This window comes from Ailuropoda melanoleuca, chromosome 8, assembly GCF_002007445.2.
Source record: "Ailuropoda melanoleuca isolate Jingjing chromosome 8, ASM200744v2, whole genome shotgun sequence".
Lineage (NCBI taxonomy): Eukaryota > Metazoa > Chordata > Mammalia > Carnivora > Ursidae > Ailuropoda > Ailuropoda melanoleuca.
The window spans coordinates 10,865,408-10,884,433 of NC_048225.1; the positions used below are offsets into that span (position 1 = coordinate 10,865,408).

The 19,026-nt window shown below is 41.4% G+C and overlaps 1 protein-coding gene and 1 long non-coding RNA gene across 2 annotated transcripts in view; both read right to left on the reverse strand.

The window, feature by feature from the left end:
• LOC105240863 overlaps positions 1-234 on the reverse strand; it is a 21,765-nt gene extending 21,531 nt beyond the window's left edge. Inside the window, exon 1 of the long non-coding RNA XR_004627013.1 lies at positions 217-234. This is a non-coding gene — a long non-coding RNA (uncharacterized LOC105240863). The remainder of the gene's footprint in view (positions 1-216) is intronic.
• Positions 235-2,413: 2,179 nt separating this feature from the next.
• LOC100477251 (NXPE family member 4) overlaps positions 2,414-19,026 on the reverse strand; it is a 46,415-nt gene continuing 29,802 nt past the window's right edge. The window contains exons 4-10 of the mRNA XM_019807389.2: positions 16,622-16,762; positions 16,008-16,111; positions 15,131-15,233; positions 12,129-12,862; positions 11,565-11,623; positions 5,962-6,171; positions 2,414-3,266 (exon numbers count right to left, since the gene is read on the reverse strand). Of these exons, the coding sequence (XP_019662948.2) occupies positions 2,731-3,266; positions 5,962-6,171; positions 11,565-11,623; positions 12,129-12,862; positions 15,131-15,223 (1,632 nt within the window). The 5' untranslated portion in view covers positions 15,224-15,233; positions 16,008-16,111; positions 16,622-16,762 and the 3' untranslated portion in view covers positions 2,414-2,730. The remainder of the gene's footprint in view (positions 3,267-5,961; positions 6,172-11,564; positions 11,624-12,128; positions 12,863-15,130; positions 15,234-16,007; positions 16,112-16,621; positions 16,763-19,026) is intronic.

Consider the following 19,026-nt stretch of genomic DNA (forward strand, 5'->3'; position numbering starts at 1 on the left):
ACGGCAATCACTCCTTTATTAAGCATTTAGTACTTCCATGAGTCCTCCTTGGTTTGGTTCACAGTGTGGTTTCTACCTTCTAATTGGATCTGGAGTGATACGACGACGAGAGAGTACAACTACAGGAATTCAGCAGCACCTGGTACTTAGAACATACCAGTTTTTCAAACATTCTCCTTAGCAGGATCCTCACATATGTAATTAAAAAACACTCACCTTCTTAGTTTCTTCTCAGTATATTTCATAACATCCTTGCCACTTGATAATGGTTCTCCTTGGAAAGATTTACCTCTTTGTTTCTTCTAGGAGTATTGATCCATCTGTAAGAACCCGTCCTGCCCAAAGGGCTGGGTGCCAGATGTTTTCACCCTTTCCTCCTGTTAGAAGACCAACCTGCATTTGCTGTGCACATGCTTGGCAGCCGTCTCAGACAGGAAATGACCACACTAAATGTCAAGGAGACACAGGGACAGTTACGCCTGTGTTTATGAAGATTGGGTTGTTGCAAGCAGCAGAGGTTTGAGCCTCTGAGAGCTACTCCAAATGTGTCCTGCTGTCTGAGCCTACACTTCATACGATTTATATATTACATTACGCACACATTTCTCTTTCTCTTCTTATAAACGCTAGGTCACATTCTAATTTTTAGTCTCTCTTTTAAAATTGTAGCCCTCTGTGTGTCTCTTTAAAAAATCCGCCCCTTTAGCAAGACCTCCAATGCCCCTTTATCCATCTCACCCCAGTTGAAGAGTGGTCAGGGAAAGTCACTTCATTAACAGAAGAGCACAAGCTGTGCTGGGTTCCCATGGTTTCCCAACTCTTGTTCATTCTGACCTCAGCAACTGCAAGAGTCTGCAGTGAGGCCCACGTTCAGGAAACAAGTCCCTCCCTCCCTTGCATTCTCCTCCTCTTATTCTCCCCGCTCCTTCTATTTTCTCCTCCCTCAAACGCCTTCCCACTGTAATTAGAATAAAAGTCAAACTCCTTGCCGTAGGCTATTCAGGTCATACGTGATCTGGCCCCCGTCTTCCTCTCTAACTTCTCCCTCCATGTTTTCTGTGTTGACAATACTCCAGGCATAATGATCTCCTGGTCCTTAAATATCCCAAGCTCCATCATATCTCAGGGGTTTTACAATGGTCATTTTCTCTGTGCCTGCTTTCTCTCATGGATGCCTCCTTTCCACTAGTACGATCTCACTTGAAATGCCTTCCTCTCTGAGATGCCTTCTCTACTATAACTTGTCGCCTCCATCACCAGCATGTCATCACTGTCCATTCTATTACATCATATACTTTGTTGACATTGCTTTAGCAAGTTGCAATTAATTTATATCTTTATCTTTTTTCTTTATTACAGTGTAAGTTCTTTGATGGCAGAGAATTCATGTGCCTTTTTGTCCACTTTATCTCTAAAGACTAGAACAGTTCCTGGCACATGATAATATTTTTTGACCACGGGAATGTTTTCTGGGCACTGAATCGTGAACCATCATTCATGGGCAAATAAGTAGAAAATTTATTATCCCTTACCCAGAGGAAACTGGATAAATAGATTATGTTTCCATTATAATTGTTCTTTCCTAGAAGCAGCAAGAGTAGGTCAGAGGCTCAGGGGTATCTGGGGCATGGTTTAGAGTGAAAAACTAAGGAAGAATAGGATTATTATAATTTTTATAATACTCATACTAATAATATACTGCCCCTTTCAACTGAAATTCTATCAATCATTCTTGTTTGGTAAGTTTTGGGAAGGTCTGTTAAAACGCAAGAGAAAGAGATTAAAATGTTAACCTACATGTGTAGATTACAGAAACCAATGTTGTCGATTACCTACATCATGGTTTCCGACATGTTGTAAGCAGTGGAGCTTTCTTCAAATCAAAAGCCCTCCCACAAGTCCAACACACCTATAGGTTAACCTGGCTGATAGCCTGGCTGAAATGGTGTGGCAGAACTTGCACCCTGCCCCTCCAGGCACTACCTGAAGTACCCCTTAGGGCACCCGGATCTTCACAGAGCAAGGTTTGAAAAAAATCACAAGTCTTACACTGACTCCTTAATTTGGGAAATAGGCCCAGAGAGCTGAAGTGCTTTATCCAAAGTTGTGGGGTTACTGTCAACAAAAGGACCGAAGCTCAGCTTCTTGAATTTTAGGGAACTGTGCTTTTTTACCTGTGTGGTTCTGTATTCCTGGAGGATAAATTCTATCAAATCAGATTAGGTCCTAGCGGTGGGAGTTCTTATAGGGAGAGAAAAGTCAGAGGTTTCCAGTATCCAAGGGCCTTGCTTAGAATTCTGTTGCTCCTCTGGGACTGCAGACATGGAGAACTGCCTTACAGGACTTCTCTTGCCACTTGGAAATCGTCTTGAGCTTGTCTTTAGCAGCAGAAACAAGAAAATATTTCTCCAAATATTTTAAAATAAATTTATTGCACTGGATTTCCATGAATCAGAGACAACTTTTAACCATTAGGGGTCTTGACTTCCCATTTGTGGAGAGTAGCAGGACTGATCAAGAAATATAGGTCCTTTTCATGGGCATTTTTAATCTTTATTCTTAAGTGGGGGCCCAATTAAAAATAATTTATTTGAATCGGCGGTTTATGGATTAGCCGTAGAGCAGATGATCTCGTGCTAACTGGGAGGTCAGAGCCCAACGAGGAACTGGCATGATAGCGAACACTTTATAAATGTTTTTAATTAAGTGAATGGATTTCAGAGGTGTTATCTAGCAAATATAGTTTAACAATATACTAATTTGATTTCTGACTACAGATTGAGATGGGTGGACATTATTTGTGCCATATGCAATCGTTAGATCCCAGGCATCAATGAACCCCACATTGAGATCCTGAAAAATATCCTTAATGGCAAGATACTGGACATAGCCATGAAAGTCACTGAATCTTTCCACATCACTGTGCAGCTCCCTGATGTTTTCTGCCTTGATAATAACCATAGTGTCTGGGCTTCTCAGAAGAAGACGCTGAACAGCTTTGTGAACATTGAGGGTCCTTCGGATGAAAACACCAATGGGGAAGGGTCTGAAATGCTGGCCCAGAGAAATAACGATGACCGTGTTTTTTCCTCCTCCAGTTCTGTCAATGACTCGGGCGATGTACTCAATTTCTTTCACTGAATAGGTCAATGATCCAATCAAAGGGTAACCGTGCTTCTGCCACTGGATGTGGATATTCTCGTCCACGTCCACAGCAAGCTGGTGTTGAAGTTTTCCAGATTCATGCAGATCCACTGACTTCAGTGCTGATGACAAGTAGACAACCCCAAAATGAAACAAGTTATAAAGATCATAAAGACAGAAGAAAAGTTTTGGTGCTTACAATCAGAAAAGTTAATCATGACTGATTGTAGGTTTAAATGAAAGAATAGTTTTGAAAATTATTTGAACAATCCAATGTGTTACACAGATAAGAAGTTATACATGTTCCCTTGTAGAATCACATAGAAGCAAACTGACGGGATGGTAAGCACTCAAGTAACTTCATTGGAGCATGATATAGTTCAATTTTTAGGTATTATTTTTGTACATCTTGTGAGCTGTGGATTAAGCTTGAGGATAAAGTACTAATTGATGTCTTTACATTAAAAAAAAAAAAACGAGTAAATCTATTTCTCCAAATACTCTAAGCCTCAGACTGGAATTATATATAATTCCAGTCTTAGAGAGTGTGTGTATGTGTGTGTATATATATATATGTGTGTGTGTGTGTGTATTTACATATATTTACATATATATATATTTTTTGGTAAAGATTTTACTCATTTATTTGTCAGAGATAAAGCAAGCGAGCACAAGCAGGGGGAGCGGGAGAGGGAAAAGCAGGCTCCCCACCGAGCAGGGAGCTCAATGCGGGACTTGATCCCAGAACCCTAGGATCATGACCTGAGCCGAAGGCAGACGCTTAACCAGTTGAACCACCCGGGCGTCCCTGGAATTATATTCTATACTTTTGTGTTTTCTTTACATATGCCTAGAATGTTACTGAGCATCTCATCTATGACGGTACTACTATTTATCCGTGAAGGACTTCATAGTTTACAAAGCATTTATTTAGATGCATTCATTCACCTCAAATCATGCCCCTCCCCCTCTACACACACACACACACACACACACACACACACACACACACACACACACGTCATGCTGTGGAGAATCAAGATATGAGATGACCTGCTCAGGACTACACAGCTAGTGACAGAATCCACACTTCAATTCCTCCCAATTCCTGTGAAAACCGTCTACCCAATCCGAGAACCCATGAAAAAATGAGTATAATACGAATAGAATAAAATGAAGTCCTTCCATTTTTCATCCTATAAATTAGGCCTTTATCAGACTATCGGGGCCAGCCTCTTTGTAGTTAGAACTTCTGAAGAAAATATGTAGAAAAGGATCCTTAATGCTTTGTAACAGGGCCACTTTTGAAGTAAAGGGTTACATTTAAAGTTTTCATCCACGGGCATTTGGAAATAAAGACACTGGAGCATTAGCTGAAGGAACATGGCATATCATTGTCTTCATTCTGCTTCTAATTTACTTCAATTTCCTTTTCCAAAGCAGGCTATAATATTAAACTTTTAACAAAATGTGCGACAGACATTTTGCTACAAGTTAAAAGGGTTAGACGAAGAGGGAGGTAACTCATTAAATTCCGCACTTTCTATAACCTGGGAGACCCACTGTTACAGAATGTGATGCTAGAGATTGCCACCAGACCCCTGAATTTTATAGATGGGGAAACTGAGGTCCGGAGGAGTTCAGAGGTCACAATTTACAACTCTCCCCCTTTTGTTGGGAATTCCACCTATTGCTTGGAGCCAAGTTCCCTACTGCTTTTCTCTTTTTATTGGGGGGATCACTGACCTTCTAAGGTTGAGATCACAAGAGTGGCATCATGTCAGAAGGGCCATAATGGAGCCACAGCAGGCACACTGTCCCCAGGGATGACAGCCAGGACCCTGGACCCAGTAGGCAGGCAGTCACAGTTTGCCGGGTAAGAGTGCTAAGATCTACTATTGAATTCTGAACTACTATTGCTGCATCCTTGGTTTAGGAAATAGAGCAAGTGGACTAGGATTCTAGCCACGGGATTCCAGCCCCAGCTCGGACATGGGACACAGATGCAGGAGCTCTTGTTCACTGGGCACTATGTGTCTTGAAATGTGTTAAGTATTTTATAACTGTTATCTCATCGTCTTCACCATCGCCAGATAATATTATTTGTAGTTGGATGAGGAAGATGAGGCACAGAAAATAAGTAACACGCCAAAGGCCATCGCTTCTAAGTGCACAGTCTGTGTACATGAGACAACACAGCCCCCGCTTTTAAGTATTACTCCTAACTGATGCAAAGTCATCACCTTGCTCCTGGAATCTCTCTTTTCATGTAATGATACTAGGACGATAGCTTACACCAACGAGGACTGACCCATGTAACAAACAATTCTAAAGGCATCATATATATGACTTCATTTTACCAGGTGGGTACTATTTTCATCTCCATTTTACAGATGAAGAAACTTAGAGGGACAAGAGTTATGTAACTTGCCCAAGATTACCCAGATAGGACATGGAGAAGCCAGATTTTGCTCCCGGGGCATCTGGATCTAGAATCCACACCCTTAGTCCTTATTCCAAATGTAGAAAATGGACAATCTAAAATCTTCCATTATTTTCAGCTTTGTCAACGATTTTCTGAGCATGTCGGCTACATACTGAGATATGCATTGGGATAGGGATGTCATAAACCTTTTCTATACATGCTCCCTTCCAGTCAGATGAACGTATTCTTTTAAAGGAAGGGCAATGATGTCCGGAAAAGTTTTGGTGTGCTGTGATTAAGAAATATGAAGAAGAGGCATTCCCTATTGCTTCCTTGAAATAAAAAGTAAACTTCTAAAAGGGATATGAAAAATAGCTCAGACTGAAACATACTCTTGATATTGTTTTTGAAATATTCCATCCATTGGCGGATCGTGGAATCTCCCATTAGATATATGAATTTTCCTCTTAGACATTCTTTCATTTTGATTGGAGCCAAACTACAGGAGACAGGATTCCATGTCTCCTTCCAGACATGTCCACCAGGGACTGTGGATGCCATTCCAAACTTGCATTTCTTTTTCATTGGAACGTTTTTTCCTGCTAAAAAATCAGCAAGATCAGATCTCAAATATCACATATTCATCAGTATTTATTAAGAACCTAGTATCTTTTCTAAGTGTCCTCTTAATAGGTCATGAGGGAGGTGAAAAACCTTATTAAAGCATCCTCCTCTTAATATAATAGTTATTTTTAGTAAAAATTTTCTCCGATATGAATTTTCTAAATGGTGCCCATTAATATTTACTATAGAAGACATGTTTTCCTCCATTGCCCCCCCCAAAAGAACCCTCTGGGTAAAATATAAATATTTGTTTGGCTTCCTATGAAAGTAAAGTTGTCAATTCTTGCTTAGTAATAAAAACTCAGTTATTTTATCATTGTAACCCATTTTACCCCCAAGTTTGTCACACTTTGTCATAGTGTCTTAAATGACATCATCAAACTGTAAATTCTTTGAATAGCAGGTATGGCAGCATAGGAAGACCCTGAACTCACCTGCTCCCATGGACACACTGAATCTACCTACATACATAGCAGGTCCCCCTGAAGAAATGAGGGCTGACTGCACAGCTGTTTCACAAGTGACAGAGGGACTGCACAGAGGAAGGCAAAAAAAAAAAAAAAAAAAGGAGGCATGGGAACCATAGGAGCCCCATCCCCAGTGCAGCAACCTGCGTTAGGGGGGGATATCATGGAGAGGCCCATCCACAGACTTGCTTGTCCCGGGGCACACCAAGAAACAGCTATTTAAAAGGCAATACGGGATACTCCTACACAAGGTCACTCTTTTAAGACTGAGAGCAGTAACTATTCTGCTTAATTCATAGAAAAAAAAAACACCCAAAAGTCAAGCAAAACAGGAACACGGAATTATGTTCCAAATGCTAAAGCNTTTTTTTTTTTTTTTTTTTTTTTTTTTTTGCATTCCCCTTCCACTATAATAGCATGGATGGGAGCAGGGTCCAGGCGCTCTAGCCAGCTTGCTAGGGCTGCCCTAGCAAGTCCTAGACCCCTAGACCTCTTGTTCACATCAGCTCCAGCTTCCCCCCAAAGGCACCACCCCATCCCAACCACCTCTTCACCCCCCAGTTTGTGCCCTCCCCAGCTCCATCTGTCCTGCCAGGGGGCCGCAGGGTGGCATGCCACAGGATTCCCCCAGGCCATGCCTGACCCAGCCATCCTGCCAAAGCATGCTGCCAGGCAGCCCTGGGATGGTGTGCACTGGGAACTCCCTGGCATGCACCCACTCCACACTCAGCCATCTCACAAGGATGGACATAGCAGGATCCCCTGGCCCTGGCCCACTCCAGGCCCAGCTATCTCATCAGGGTGGCCCCCAGCAGAGTATACCCTGGAAGCCCTAGGACCCATGCCTGCTCCAGCCCCAGTCATCCCACCAAAACCACCAGGCACACAGTTTACACACGGGATACTCCTACACAAGGTCACTCTTTTAAGACTGAGAGCAGTAACTACTCTGCTTAATTCATAGAAAAAAAAACACCCAAAATCAAGCAACAGGAACACGGAATTATGTTCCAAATGCTAAAGCAAAATAAAACCCTAGAAAAAACCCTAATGGAGCAGAGACAAGTAATTTACCTGATAGAGAGTTCAAAGTAATGGTCATAAAGATGCTGACCAAAATGGGCAACTTGGGTAACTTCAACAAGGAATTAGAAAGTGTAAAAATGAATCAGAGCTGAAGAATACAAACTGAAATGGAAAGTAAACTAGAGTAAATCAACAGTGGATTAGATGAGACAGAGAATGGAATAGCAATCTGGAAGACAGAATAGTGGAAATCACCCAAGCTGAATGGCACAAATGCTAATTCTCCGGTGGGGGGGGGTTCAGGAATAGAATTTAGCGATTCATCACTGACGCATAACCCCCAGTCCTCACACAAGTGCCCTCCTTAATGCCCATCACCCATTTAGTCCATACCCCCGACACACCTTCCCCTCCAGCAACCCTCAGTTTGTTCTCTTTAGTTAAGAATCTGTTATGGTTTGGCCTCCCTCTCTGTTTTTATCTTACTTTTCCTTCCCTTCCCCTATGTTTGTCTGCTTTGTTTCTTAAATTCTACATGAGTGAAATCCTATGACATTTGTCTTTCCCTGACCGACCTATTTTGTTTAGCATAATATACCCTCTAGTTCAATCCACATTGTTGCAAATGGCAAGGTTTCATTCCTTTTGATCACTAATATTCCATCGTATATATACACCACATCTTCTTTATCCATTTGTCAATTGATGGACATTGGGGCTCTTTCCATAATCTGGCTACTGTTGATAATGCTGCTGTAAACATTGTGATGCATGTGCCCCTTCAAAGCAGCATTTTTTATCCTTTGGATAAATACCTAGTAGTACAATTACTGGGTTGTAGGGTGGCTCTATTTTTAACTTCTTGAGAAGCTTCCATACGGTTTTCCAGAGTGGCTACATTACTTTGCATTCCTGCCAAGAGTGCAAAAGAGTTCCCCTTTCCCCACAGCCTCGCCAACATCTGTTATTTCCTGACAAAAGACAAAGAAAGGCATCACATAATGATAAAGGGGTAAATCCAATCAGGGGAAATAATGTTTGTAGTATTTATGCAGCCCAACATAGGAACACCTAAATACATAAAGCAAACATTAACAGACACAGGAGGAAATTGACAGTAATAATAGTAGGAGACTTAAATACTCCAAACTTCCATCAATGGGTACATCATCCAGACAGAAAATCAATAAGGAAACATTGGCTTTAAATGACACATTGGATCAAATAGACTTAACAGATATCTATAGAACATTTAATTCAAAAACTTCAGAATACACATTTTTTTTTTTTTAAAGTGCATAGGGAACATTCTCCAGGATAGATCACATGTTAGGCCACAAAACAAGTCTCATTAAATTCAAGAAGACTGAAATCTTATCAAGCATCTTTTCCAATCACAATGGTATGAAACTAGGAATCGATTACAAGAAGAACTGGAAAAGCCATGAACACGTGGAGACTAAACAGAATGTTACTAAACGACTAATGGGTTAAAAAGAGATCAAAGAGGAAATAAAAAAATACCTTGAGACAAATGAAAATGGAACCACAACTCCCCCAAATAAATGGGACATGGCAAAAACAGTTCTAAGAGAAAGCTTGTAGTAATATAGCAAAAAATAAACAAGAAAATTCCAAAAAAAGGTCCAATTTTATACCTAAAGAAACTAGAGAAAAAGAACAAAGTCTAAAGTTAGTAGAAGAAAAGACTTACTAAAGATCAGAGTGGAAATATATGAAACAGAGACTGAAAAAAAAAATAGAAAAGATCAACGAACTAAACCCTCTGGTTCTTTGAAAAGGTAAACAAAAACAAAACAAAAAAAAAACCTGTAGCCAGATTCATCAACAAGAAAAAGAGAACACAAATAAAATCAGAAATGAAAAAGGAGGGGCACCTGGGTGGCTCATTAGGCTCAGGTCATGATCCCGGGGTCCTGGGATTGAGCCCTGCATTGGGCTCCCTGCTCTATGGGGAGCCTGCTTCTCTCCCTCCATCTGTCCCTCCCCCATTCATTAGCTCTCTCTTGCTCTCAAAATAAATACAATCTTTAAAAAAAGAAATGAAAACAGAGAACTTACAAATGATACTACATATATAAAATATCATAAGAGGTTATATGAACAATTACATGCCAAAAATTTGGAAAACCTAGAAGAAATGAACACCTTTCCAACTCTGAATCATAGAGAAATAGAAAATCTGAATAGACCAAATACAAGGAATGAAATTGAATCAGTAATTCAAAACTTTCAAAAAGCAAGAGTCCAGGACCACAGCTTCACAGGTGAATTCTAATAAATACTTAAAGAAAATTAATACCTAGTTTTCTCAAATTATTCCAAAAACTCATAAAGGAATGCTTCCAAACTCATTTTATGAGGCCAGCACTACCATGATACCAAAACTAGACAAAGACATCACATGCACAAAATTACAGGCCAATATCCATGATGAACTTAGATGAAAAAAACCTTAACAAAATATTAACAAACCAAATTCAACAATACATTAAAAAGAGCATACACCACAATTGAGTGAGATTTATTCCAGGAATGCAAGGATGGTTCAGTACCTGAACCAAATCAACGTGACACACCATATTACCAAACTAGGATACAAATCATATGATCAGCTTAATAGATGCAGAGAATGAAATTGAGCTACCCTATGACCCAGCCATTGCACTACTGGTATTTACCCCAAAGATACAGATGTAGTGAAGAGAAGGGCCATATGCACCCCAATGTTCATAGCAGCATTATCCACAATAGCCTAAGTCGTGGAAGGAACCGAGATGCCCTTCAACAGATGACTGGATTAAGAAGTTGTGGTCCATATATACAATGGAATATTACTCAGCCATCAGAAGTAATGATTACCCAACATTTGCAGCAACATGGACGGCACTGGAGGAGATAATGCTAAGTGAAATAAGTCAAGCAGAGAAAGACAATTATCATATGATTTCTCTCATCTATGGAACATAAGAACTAGGAAGATCAGTAGGGGAAGAAAGGGATAAAGAAAGGGGGGTAATCAGAAGGGGGAGGGAAGCATGGGAAACTATGGACTCTGAGAAACAAACTGAGGGCTTCCNATGGAACATAAGAACTAGGAAGATCAGTAGGGGAAGAAAGGGATGAAGAAAGGGGGGTAATCAGAAGGGGGAGTGAAGCATGGAAGACTATGGACTCTGAGAAACAAACTGAGGGCTTCTGAGGGGAGGGGGGTGGGGGAATGGGATAGACTGGTGATGGGTAGTAAGGAGGGCACGTATTGCATGGTGCACTGGGTGTTATACGCAACTAATGAATCATCGAACCTTGCATCAGAAACCGGGGATGTACTGTATGGTGACTAATATAATGTAATAAAAAAATTAATAAAAAAAATAGATGCAGAGAATGAATATGACAAAATTCAATATACATTTATAAGAACTCTTAACAAATTGAGTATAGAAGAAACGTATCTCAACATAAGAGACTCTTGATGGCAGGTTGGAAACCTCTAGATGGTGACTTTGGGGTTTATAGTGATGTGGGAAGGGGATGATGATGATGAGGTGGGGAGGGAAACACCTAGGTGTAAAAAGAGAGAGTTTTGACGTTTGAAGGTTATTGTGTTGGATGAGCAGGTAATCTGTTGCCTGATAAATAGATTAATGATAAGTTACAGTTACTAAAACAGGTTTATGATAGCCTAGTGATTCCGATCATTCATTCACTTGGGTAACTGATATCTTGGCTCACCACTGAGAAGCCTGATGTGCAGAGCACCAATAAGACTAAGAGCAGTGAAGAAGTCCACCGGAAGAAAGACCCTTTAAATGAGTTTACTGCTAAGCACACCCATCATCACAGGGAGAACTTACCGTTGCATTTGGAGACATTAACGGCATTGTTTTCCATAATCTCTACACCCACATTCGACCTTAAAGAGACAGATACAGAAATTAATCTGCAGGTGACCCCAAAGATCAGGAAACACAAGAAGCCACATTACTTATTGCTTCAGTTATTTCTTAGTGCTAATAATTGGCTACCATACCCACAGGTCCAGGCCATGGATTAAATTTCCCTTCCTTTGTTTATTAGTCCAGGGGCTACAGATACCCAGAAGGTGTGCAAGGTAATTTATTGAGGTGCAGTAAGAATATATCCGAGCACACACTTTCATGTATGTTTCTCATTCCCTTTTAATTTTTATTCTGTTTATATATTTTTTATATATTTTTTTTATTTCAATGATAAATATCCAAAAAGATGGGACTACTGGAACATAAACACTGTCCCCGAATATATTCACAGATTTTTTTCTATAATGGCTCTTCATAGAGTCTCAAAATTGATTTACTCATAGCACTTTCCTTTGGATCAACATGGAGGCTAAATTATCACCATATTTTCCCAGGGAGTCTCCAGAAATAATTACTTACCTTTCAAAGAGCCTCCGCTCTTGTCTGCTCAGATACGAAACAGCCGTGCTCCTGGAGTGCATGTGAGTGAGTGCGGCACAGGGCAGGTGCTGAGGTCTCACACAGTAGAAGGCTTCTTGGTCCTGAGCGTCCAGGTACTCACACAGCTCAGCGCTGGAGTTCAAAACCAGGGCACAATCAGTATCCACATGGGAGCTGCCACTGGCAAACTGGCCTGTGAAGATCACCCTGTCGTAGCCTTGGTTCCTTGCCCTCCAGAGAGCCGACACCCCCTCACTGGGGTGGATGAGCCGAATAGACAGAGAGACCCAGCCCTCCCAGAAGAGGGTGAAACTGACAAGGTAGGTACCGTTGTTGAAGTCTGTCACCTTTCCGGAAGCACCTGCCTTCAGCACTGGGGAGGACATCCTGGCCCTCAGGAAATCCCCGCCATATTCCTTCCTGTGTCCAAAGTGGTCCCTCGCCTCCAGCAGGATGTCTAGCTGATCCCCAATGCAGTAGGTGTCTCGAGGGTGGAGGATGGTGGCTGTGCTGTGTGCGGCACTGGTGGTGGTGCTTATGTGGGTGAAAGGTCTGGGTGGGATCAGCTGGTCTAGCTTCTCTATGATTCTCTTTATTCTTATCTCCGTCTCTACTGATGAAACTACTGGATGCAGTGGTAACTGAGGACTTGAGGACTTCGCGATAAAGTTCCAGTGATGGAGGGAGATGGGCAACTTAAGCGCAGTCCGTATCTGAAATGATAATGAATAGTGAAGAATATAGAAAATGTTTTTAGGTGATATAATAATTTTTGGTAGGTTAGCCAACATTGATCTTTTATAGAATGGGAGATATAAAAACGAAAATAAAATGCTATTGAGGTTTTATTATCATATATGTTTCATGGACAAAATAATTTTCCTTAAATTTGGTGGTGGAACTCCACATTTTTACTGGCTAATATATTTTGGGTTCTAGGATCTTCTTCCCTAAAGGGGTGATGATAAAATACACTTTTGCTGGGCAGCTGTGAAGACATGGAAAAACGTTTTTTAACTGCACAGCACTCAACAAATGTTTATTGTTCTATTATTTTTTAATCTTAAAACTAGAATTCAGTCATTAAATCCTTAAGAAAATGTTTAAGACACGTGGGGCTTTTATGTAAAATATGATTATTTTTTCTATTTGATATTTTTTATGTTGCTTAGACATTATGGTACTTATTAGTATTTTTCAGACTGTTTTAGTTAACTCAGGAGATAATAGGAGATAATAAACATAGGTTTATAAAATATTTTCTAACCATAAAATAACACTGATTATTAAAAATGGGAGAATGCCAAACTGTATAGGAAACAAAAATCAGTGACAATTATGCCAACCATTGATAATTACTGTTGACATTTTGGCGACTTTTCTTTCATTTTCCATATGCCATTTTCACATGATTGTGAACAAATTGAATATTGCCAATGAATTTTGATATTTTAAAAAACGTTACACGCAAGTAATGAATCATGGAACTTTACATCAAAAACTAGGGATGTACTCTATGGTGACTAACATAATAAAAATATTATTAAATAATAATAAAAAAATAAATTCATAAAATCCCCCCAAAAACCAAAACCAAAACCAAAACAAAGTGTTGTTAAAAACTCCCCCTTATGTCACTGGCTCACATAGTATTCCAGCCTATGGATACAGTTTAATATTTTACATATACCCATCTTTTTGGACATTTACTGCATTCAACTTTTACTTACACTTCAGTAAAGAACACCTTTTGGCATAAATTTTTGCAGTCCAAGTTATTTGTTAAGAACTCAGAATTATTGGTCCCATGTGGTAACACTGTTAGTTGTTTTTTTTTTTTTTAATTTTATGTATTTGTCAGAGCGAGCGAGCGAGCGTGCATGCAAGCACAAGCAGAGGGAGTGCAGGCAGAGGGAGAAGCAGGCTCCCAGATGAGCAAGCCTAATACATGGACAGAGGTTACATGTTGCTAAAGAGAAATATTATAAACATGTCGGTCTTCCCAGTTTGATCTGCATGGTTAATGTAACAGACATAAAATTTAAGTAAGGTTTTTCCATCAAATCTGACAGACTGACCCTAAAACACATAATAATAAAAGAGTAAAGGGCCGAGCCTGGCCAGGAACGTTGTGGAGTAGATTAAGCAGAGGTGACTTGACCTAGAAGCTTTCGTGACTATGAAACCAATTATTAGTATTATTATATTAATTATAACAACGTGGTATTGATATAGGGAAGATACATAGGTCAAAGGAACAGAACAAAGAGAATGGAAAGGGACCTGTACTCATCAGAAATTTTGATACATGACAAAAATGACACGATGAGTTGGCATAGAAAGAAACAAGTTCAAAATAAGAGCTGAAAAGGTGATTATCCACATGGAAATAAAAATCAGCAAAGAAAAGAATTCAGATCTGTTGCAGGTTTATAGGTCTAAAGCAACCTTTAAAAGTTTAAGTAGAATATTTAGATAAATAATCTGACTGTTTAAAAAGGCAGATAAATTTTACTACATAGATATGAAGATGTGTTGTTCAGAAATTCCCTTAAATAAGGTGAAAAAACAAGCTACACATTGGGAGAAAGCTGTTGCAGGGGCATTTGTAAGTGACAAAGGAAGAGCGTGTGTTTCACACACGTACACACACACAATATCATCTTCTCCCATGCTGCATAATCGTTATCAAATATGTTGGCTTTTTAATTAATTTACTTTTTATTAAGTAGGCTCCACACCCAGCACGGAGCCCAACATGGGGTCCAAACTCACCACCCTGAGATCAAGACCTGAGTCAAGATCAAGAGTCGGACGCTCAACCGACTGAGCCCCCCAGGTGCCCCCAAAAAGGTTGGTTCTTCAAAGTGGTGTAAGCTGTTGAAATTCCCCTACTACGATCTATTAAGTCTTTCCTAGAACAGGTGAAGTACGAAGTAAAAATACACTTCTGTAAGACACAGAAAGAAAGTGATTCCTACCTTTGTGGAGTTTTGAAAGACTGTAAAAATGATCCAGGAGGCCAAGATAAATGACAGTACCGACAGTGACTTACGATTTGCCGTACTTCTCATGATGAGGATCCTACAAGAGATAACATAAAACAAGCCCACGCACGGCAGAAAGGAAATGCAGAAATACACGAGAAGTTTCTACCTCCTGATTCTTCTGGCCTCATTAAGTTTCTCCCAGAACAGAACCTTGTCCCGCTCCCCCCACTCCCCAGCCGCTCTTACTGAGCCCCAGCTGCCATCTTTGGTGACCTTCAACAGAAACGCTATTCCAAGACAGGAAGCCCAGCGTGGATTCTATGAAACTGACCCATTAATGGCCTGGACCATGCGGGGTCGCTCAAGTTTAGGTGACGTCTCCAGGCTAACAGATGTCCTATTCTCTTCGCTTAAACACAAACTGCAGACACAAAACATCTCAGCAAATGTTGACCCCGATCATCACTTTATCCCAGGGCCCTTTTAATGTTACTTGACTTTTCCAGCTTCCTTATTACAATTCTATTATCATGTTCCTTTTTCTTGTCTTCACCAGCCTTTCTAATACCACCGAAGCGTAAAAAGATTTTAAAACTTAGATTTCTTTTTTAAAAAAATTAGACTTTTTCCATGTTTTCCTATTGTTACATCTTCATTTCTGTCATTGAGTAAGAATTTTAAGTTGTCTGTTAAAAGCAGATCGCTTAAATGCTGCCTTTGCAAAATTTTCTATTTTTCAAATTTACTCTCCTCTCCAAGCACCTCCTACGCGAGGTTCCCAGTTGATACATAGACGTTAGAATTTTCTGCGCCCAGAGTAAATGTCACCTCTTCCCCCACCTGCACAATTCTGAAAATGTTTTCATACCTTCAGCTTAAAGATTATGTTCAATCGTATGCGTAGGAACTGCTGTCACCTGGGTGTTGAGGCTTCGCGTTGAAGCCGCCAGCGTACTACGGGGTGCGTCTCCTCTGTGCCAAAAGGAAACGCAAGTATCAGTTGCAGCCTGCGTGCTTTCAGCTGGGATCCACAACCGTCTGCTTACTTCAGCAAAGGTGACTATCGGCCCTGCGGGCTCCTCCTGACGGGGAGGCCTAGATCGCAAACTATAGTTCGCAGTGTGTGCATAATGGGGAGGAAAAATGAAATCCTCAGCATGGATCAGATAGTTGCAATGCCTTTAGACTTTTTTAGTCTAGTTATAGTACACATCTGATAAATACCTGACAAGAAAAAGAGTGAATGAGGCTGAACGTTTGAATGATGGAGAGTAGTCGGCTATTCCCGAAAAGCTGAAACTGCCTAGATTCCATCTGGGCTTTGTCATTAAGAGCCATTTGCCAGGATTCAAGTGCATATTATCTTATACGTAGTAGGTACTCAATCAAAGTGGCTGAGTTGAATTAATAAAACCTCAAATACAATACAGGCAAGACAACGATATTAACTCTCAAGACAACAGAGTGATGGCTTATACTTACCAGTTCGAATCTATCTGGGGTTTGCTGTCTTGAACTGAGAGAGATGGTGCCAGAAAGAGCAGGTAGCCAGGACTATTGCACTCGTGCCCATAGAAAGCAGCCGCTGATTACACTGCAGGTCCCTCCACAGTCTCATTTGTGCTGTCCCACACAGGAAGTCAAACATATTTAAACATGTCCATCCATCTCTGAAAGAATCATCTGTTTCATAAGACATAATAATCCTTCCAACGTCCTTGATCATGCTTTACGGAACTGGCCTTAACAATACTGCTTTGTCTTTACATGATGACAGTTGGACAAACTGTTTTGACCTTACGTGTATGACTGGGTTTAGTCATACACAGTCTGGACTCTTCTGTCCTCGGGAGCCTCTAAGAGAGAAATGTTTGCAGTTCTGGTTTGGTTGCTTCTTAGGACACCAGTGTTAGCAGCCACCCAAGTTGCCCACCTACTCCAGCACATGGATTTATGGGTTTTAATTTGCTCTTTCCCTATATAGATGCTGATATTTAATATCAACCTGACGTCTCTTCATGAGGCAGGAATAACAGATCTGCTTGACTTAACTGAGAGCACACAAGAGAATTTAAACAGTTTGTCCAGATCATCTAGTATGCTTTGAAACAGAGCTGAGGTCAGGATTCCTGCCCCTTTGACCTCTGATTTAGAGCACTTTCCACCACGCAGCATGACTCCAACAGAAGTGGTCTAACCAAGTTCAGGCAAATGCTGTGGTTCATATATTTATTGTCCATTGTGCCAAAAAGACCCCCAACCGCCTTTAACCACTTGAAAGCCTGCTGTTAGCAAGATAAACGGTCCTCCTTAGTGTGCTCTCCTTGTAGTTACTGTGTGGCTTTATCATTATCTTAGATGGAGTGGCTTCCTTCCCCCTACGTTTATAGGTCTAAATGAGGGATATAAACACAAGAGTGCCGCCAAGGGAACATGGGACCATGTGTTTACAGGATAAGATTCAGTTCAGGAGGTCATCAGTTCTTTGGGGGGTATGAGTAGGGTGAGAACAGTGTGGACCAGGATCTAAAAGAGCCCAAGCAAATGGGCAGATCACCAGCATCGGCCAAATAAAGAGCGGATGTCCAGGGAAGTCACTGGGGACTGAGCTGCAAGTTAGGGAAATGGCTGCCGGGGCCCCAAGAATCAAACAAGATGTGCCCCATTGCCAACAAGGCTGTTCTGAATGGTAGGAGTCTCGTGTCTGTGGGATCTGAGTATCCCTGGAGGGATGAGAGGATAAAATACCAAAAATGACTCAGAATTCCAGCAGTGAGAACTTAGCACAGGACTCTTTATGTCCTTAAATAACGATGAAGGGCCCAGGCTGTTGGAACTCAACCACGCTAATGGAGGGACAAGGGCCAGTGATGCGGCAGGTATGTGGATAGAGAGCTGACTATGCCCCAGAATTTACGAGGAACAGGATGGCAAACTTTGTGCCATTCTCAGGTATGCTACAGGAAGGGTATGATGTTCGGGCTGCCTGCCATTTCCATAGCCCTTTTTGAAAAAAGCAGCGAAAAAATGGTGGAAGGTTGCTTGGTTATGCCTAAGCTACAGTTACCCTGCCACCCTGTCACAGAGATGGGCGCCTGTTCCAAAAGTAACAAATTGGGGGAACTGGGAATGAAAACACGGCCACACCATGACGACTCCCTTTTGTGGGTGACGGCCGACCACTCAGGGCTCCTCTGTGCTGGAGTTGGACAGAGTCACATACACGTGAGGCAGAAAGCAGCTGGTGGGGGCAGGTGTGGAGAGACCCACAGACTGAACAACAGCCAACATTTACTGAGGCCTGACGACATGCCAGGCGCTATCCTAGTGCTTCCGGGGCACGGACCCACCTCCGTCTCAGAACTACACCGGGAAGTAGTTACCATTTGCAGATGAGGAAAACGAGGCGGAGGGCAGTTCAGCGTTAGCTGAGGCCGCACAGTCAGTGCGCGGAAGAGGCAGGCCTTGGAGGCAGAGCTTCAGACCCGCGCGTTTAACCGGGTTCTGCCAGGAAGCAGAGACAGGGAGTAGAGGCCGGCGGAATGTTAACAGCAGAGGCAGGAGAGGCAGACCCAAAAGTGCTCGAGTCACTGAATGGTGGGGCACAGTGAAAACCAGGCCTGCTGTGGAGGCGGCTTCAAGCCTGTCAGGAGCGCCATACCGCGTCCCAATGGCCCTTCCCGTTAGTTCCTCAGCAACAGTTTGCCATCTCTGTGAGGCACTGGGCCATGTTGGGGGTCAGGGCGGAAGGGTTTTATCTCACCCCTAAAATTCTCAGACTGGATTCTAAAATGTGAAAACTCAAAATTACACAAAACTAGCTATACATGTTGCAAACACAAATTGTTACATTTTGATTTACTGGCAGCATGAAACGACGTGTTTTC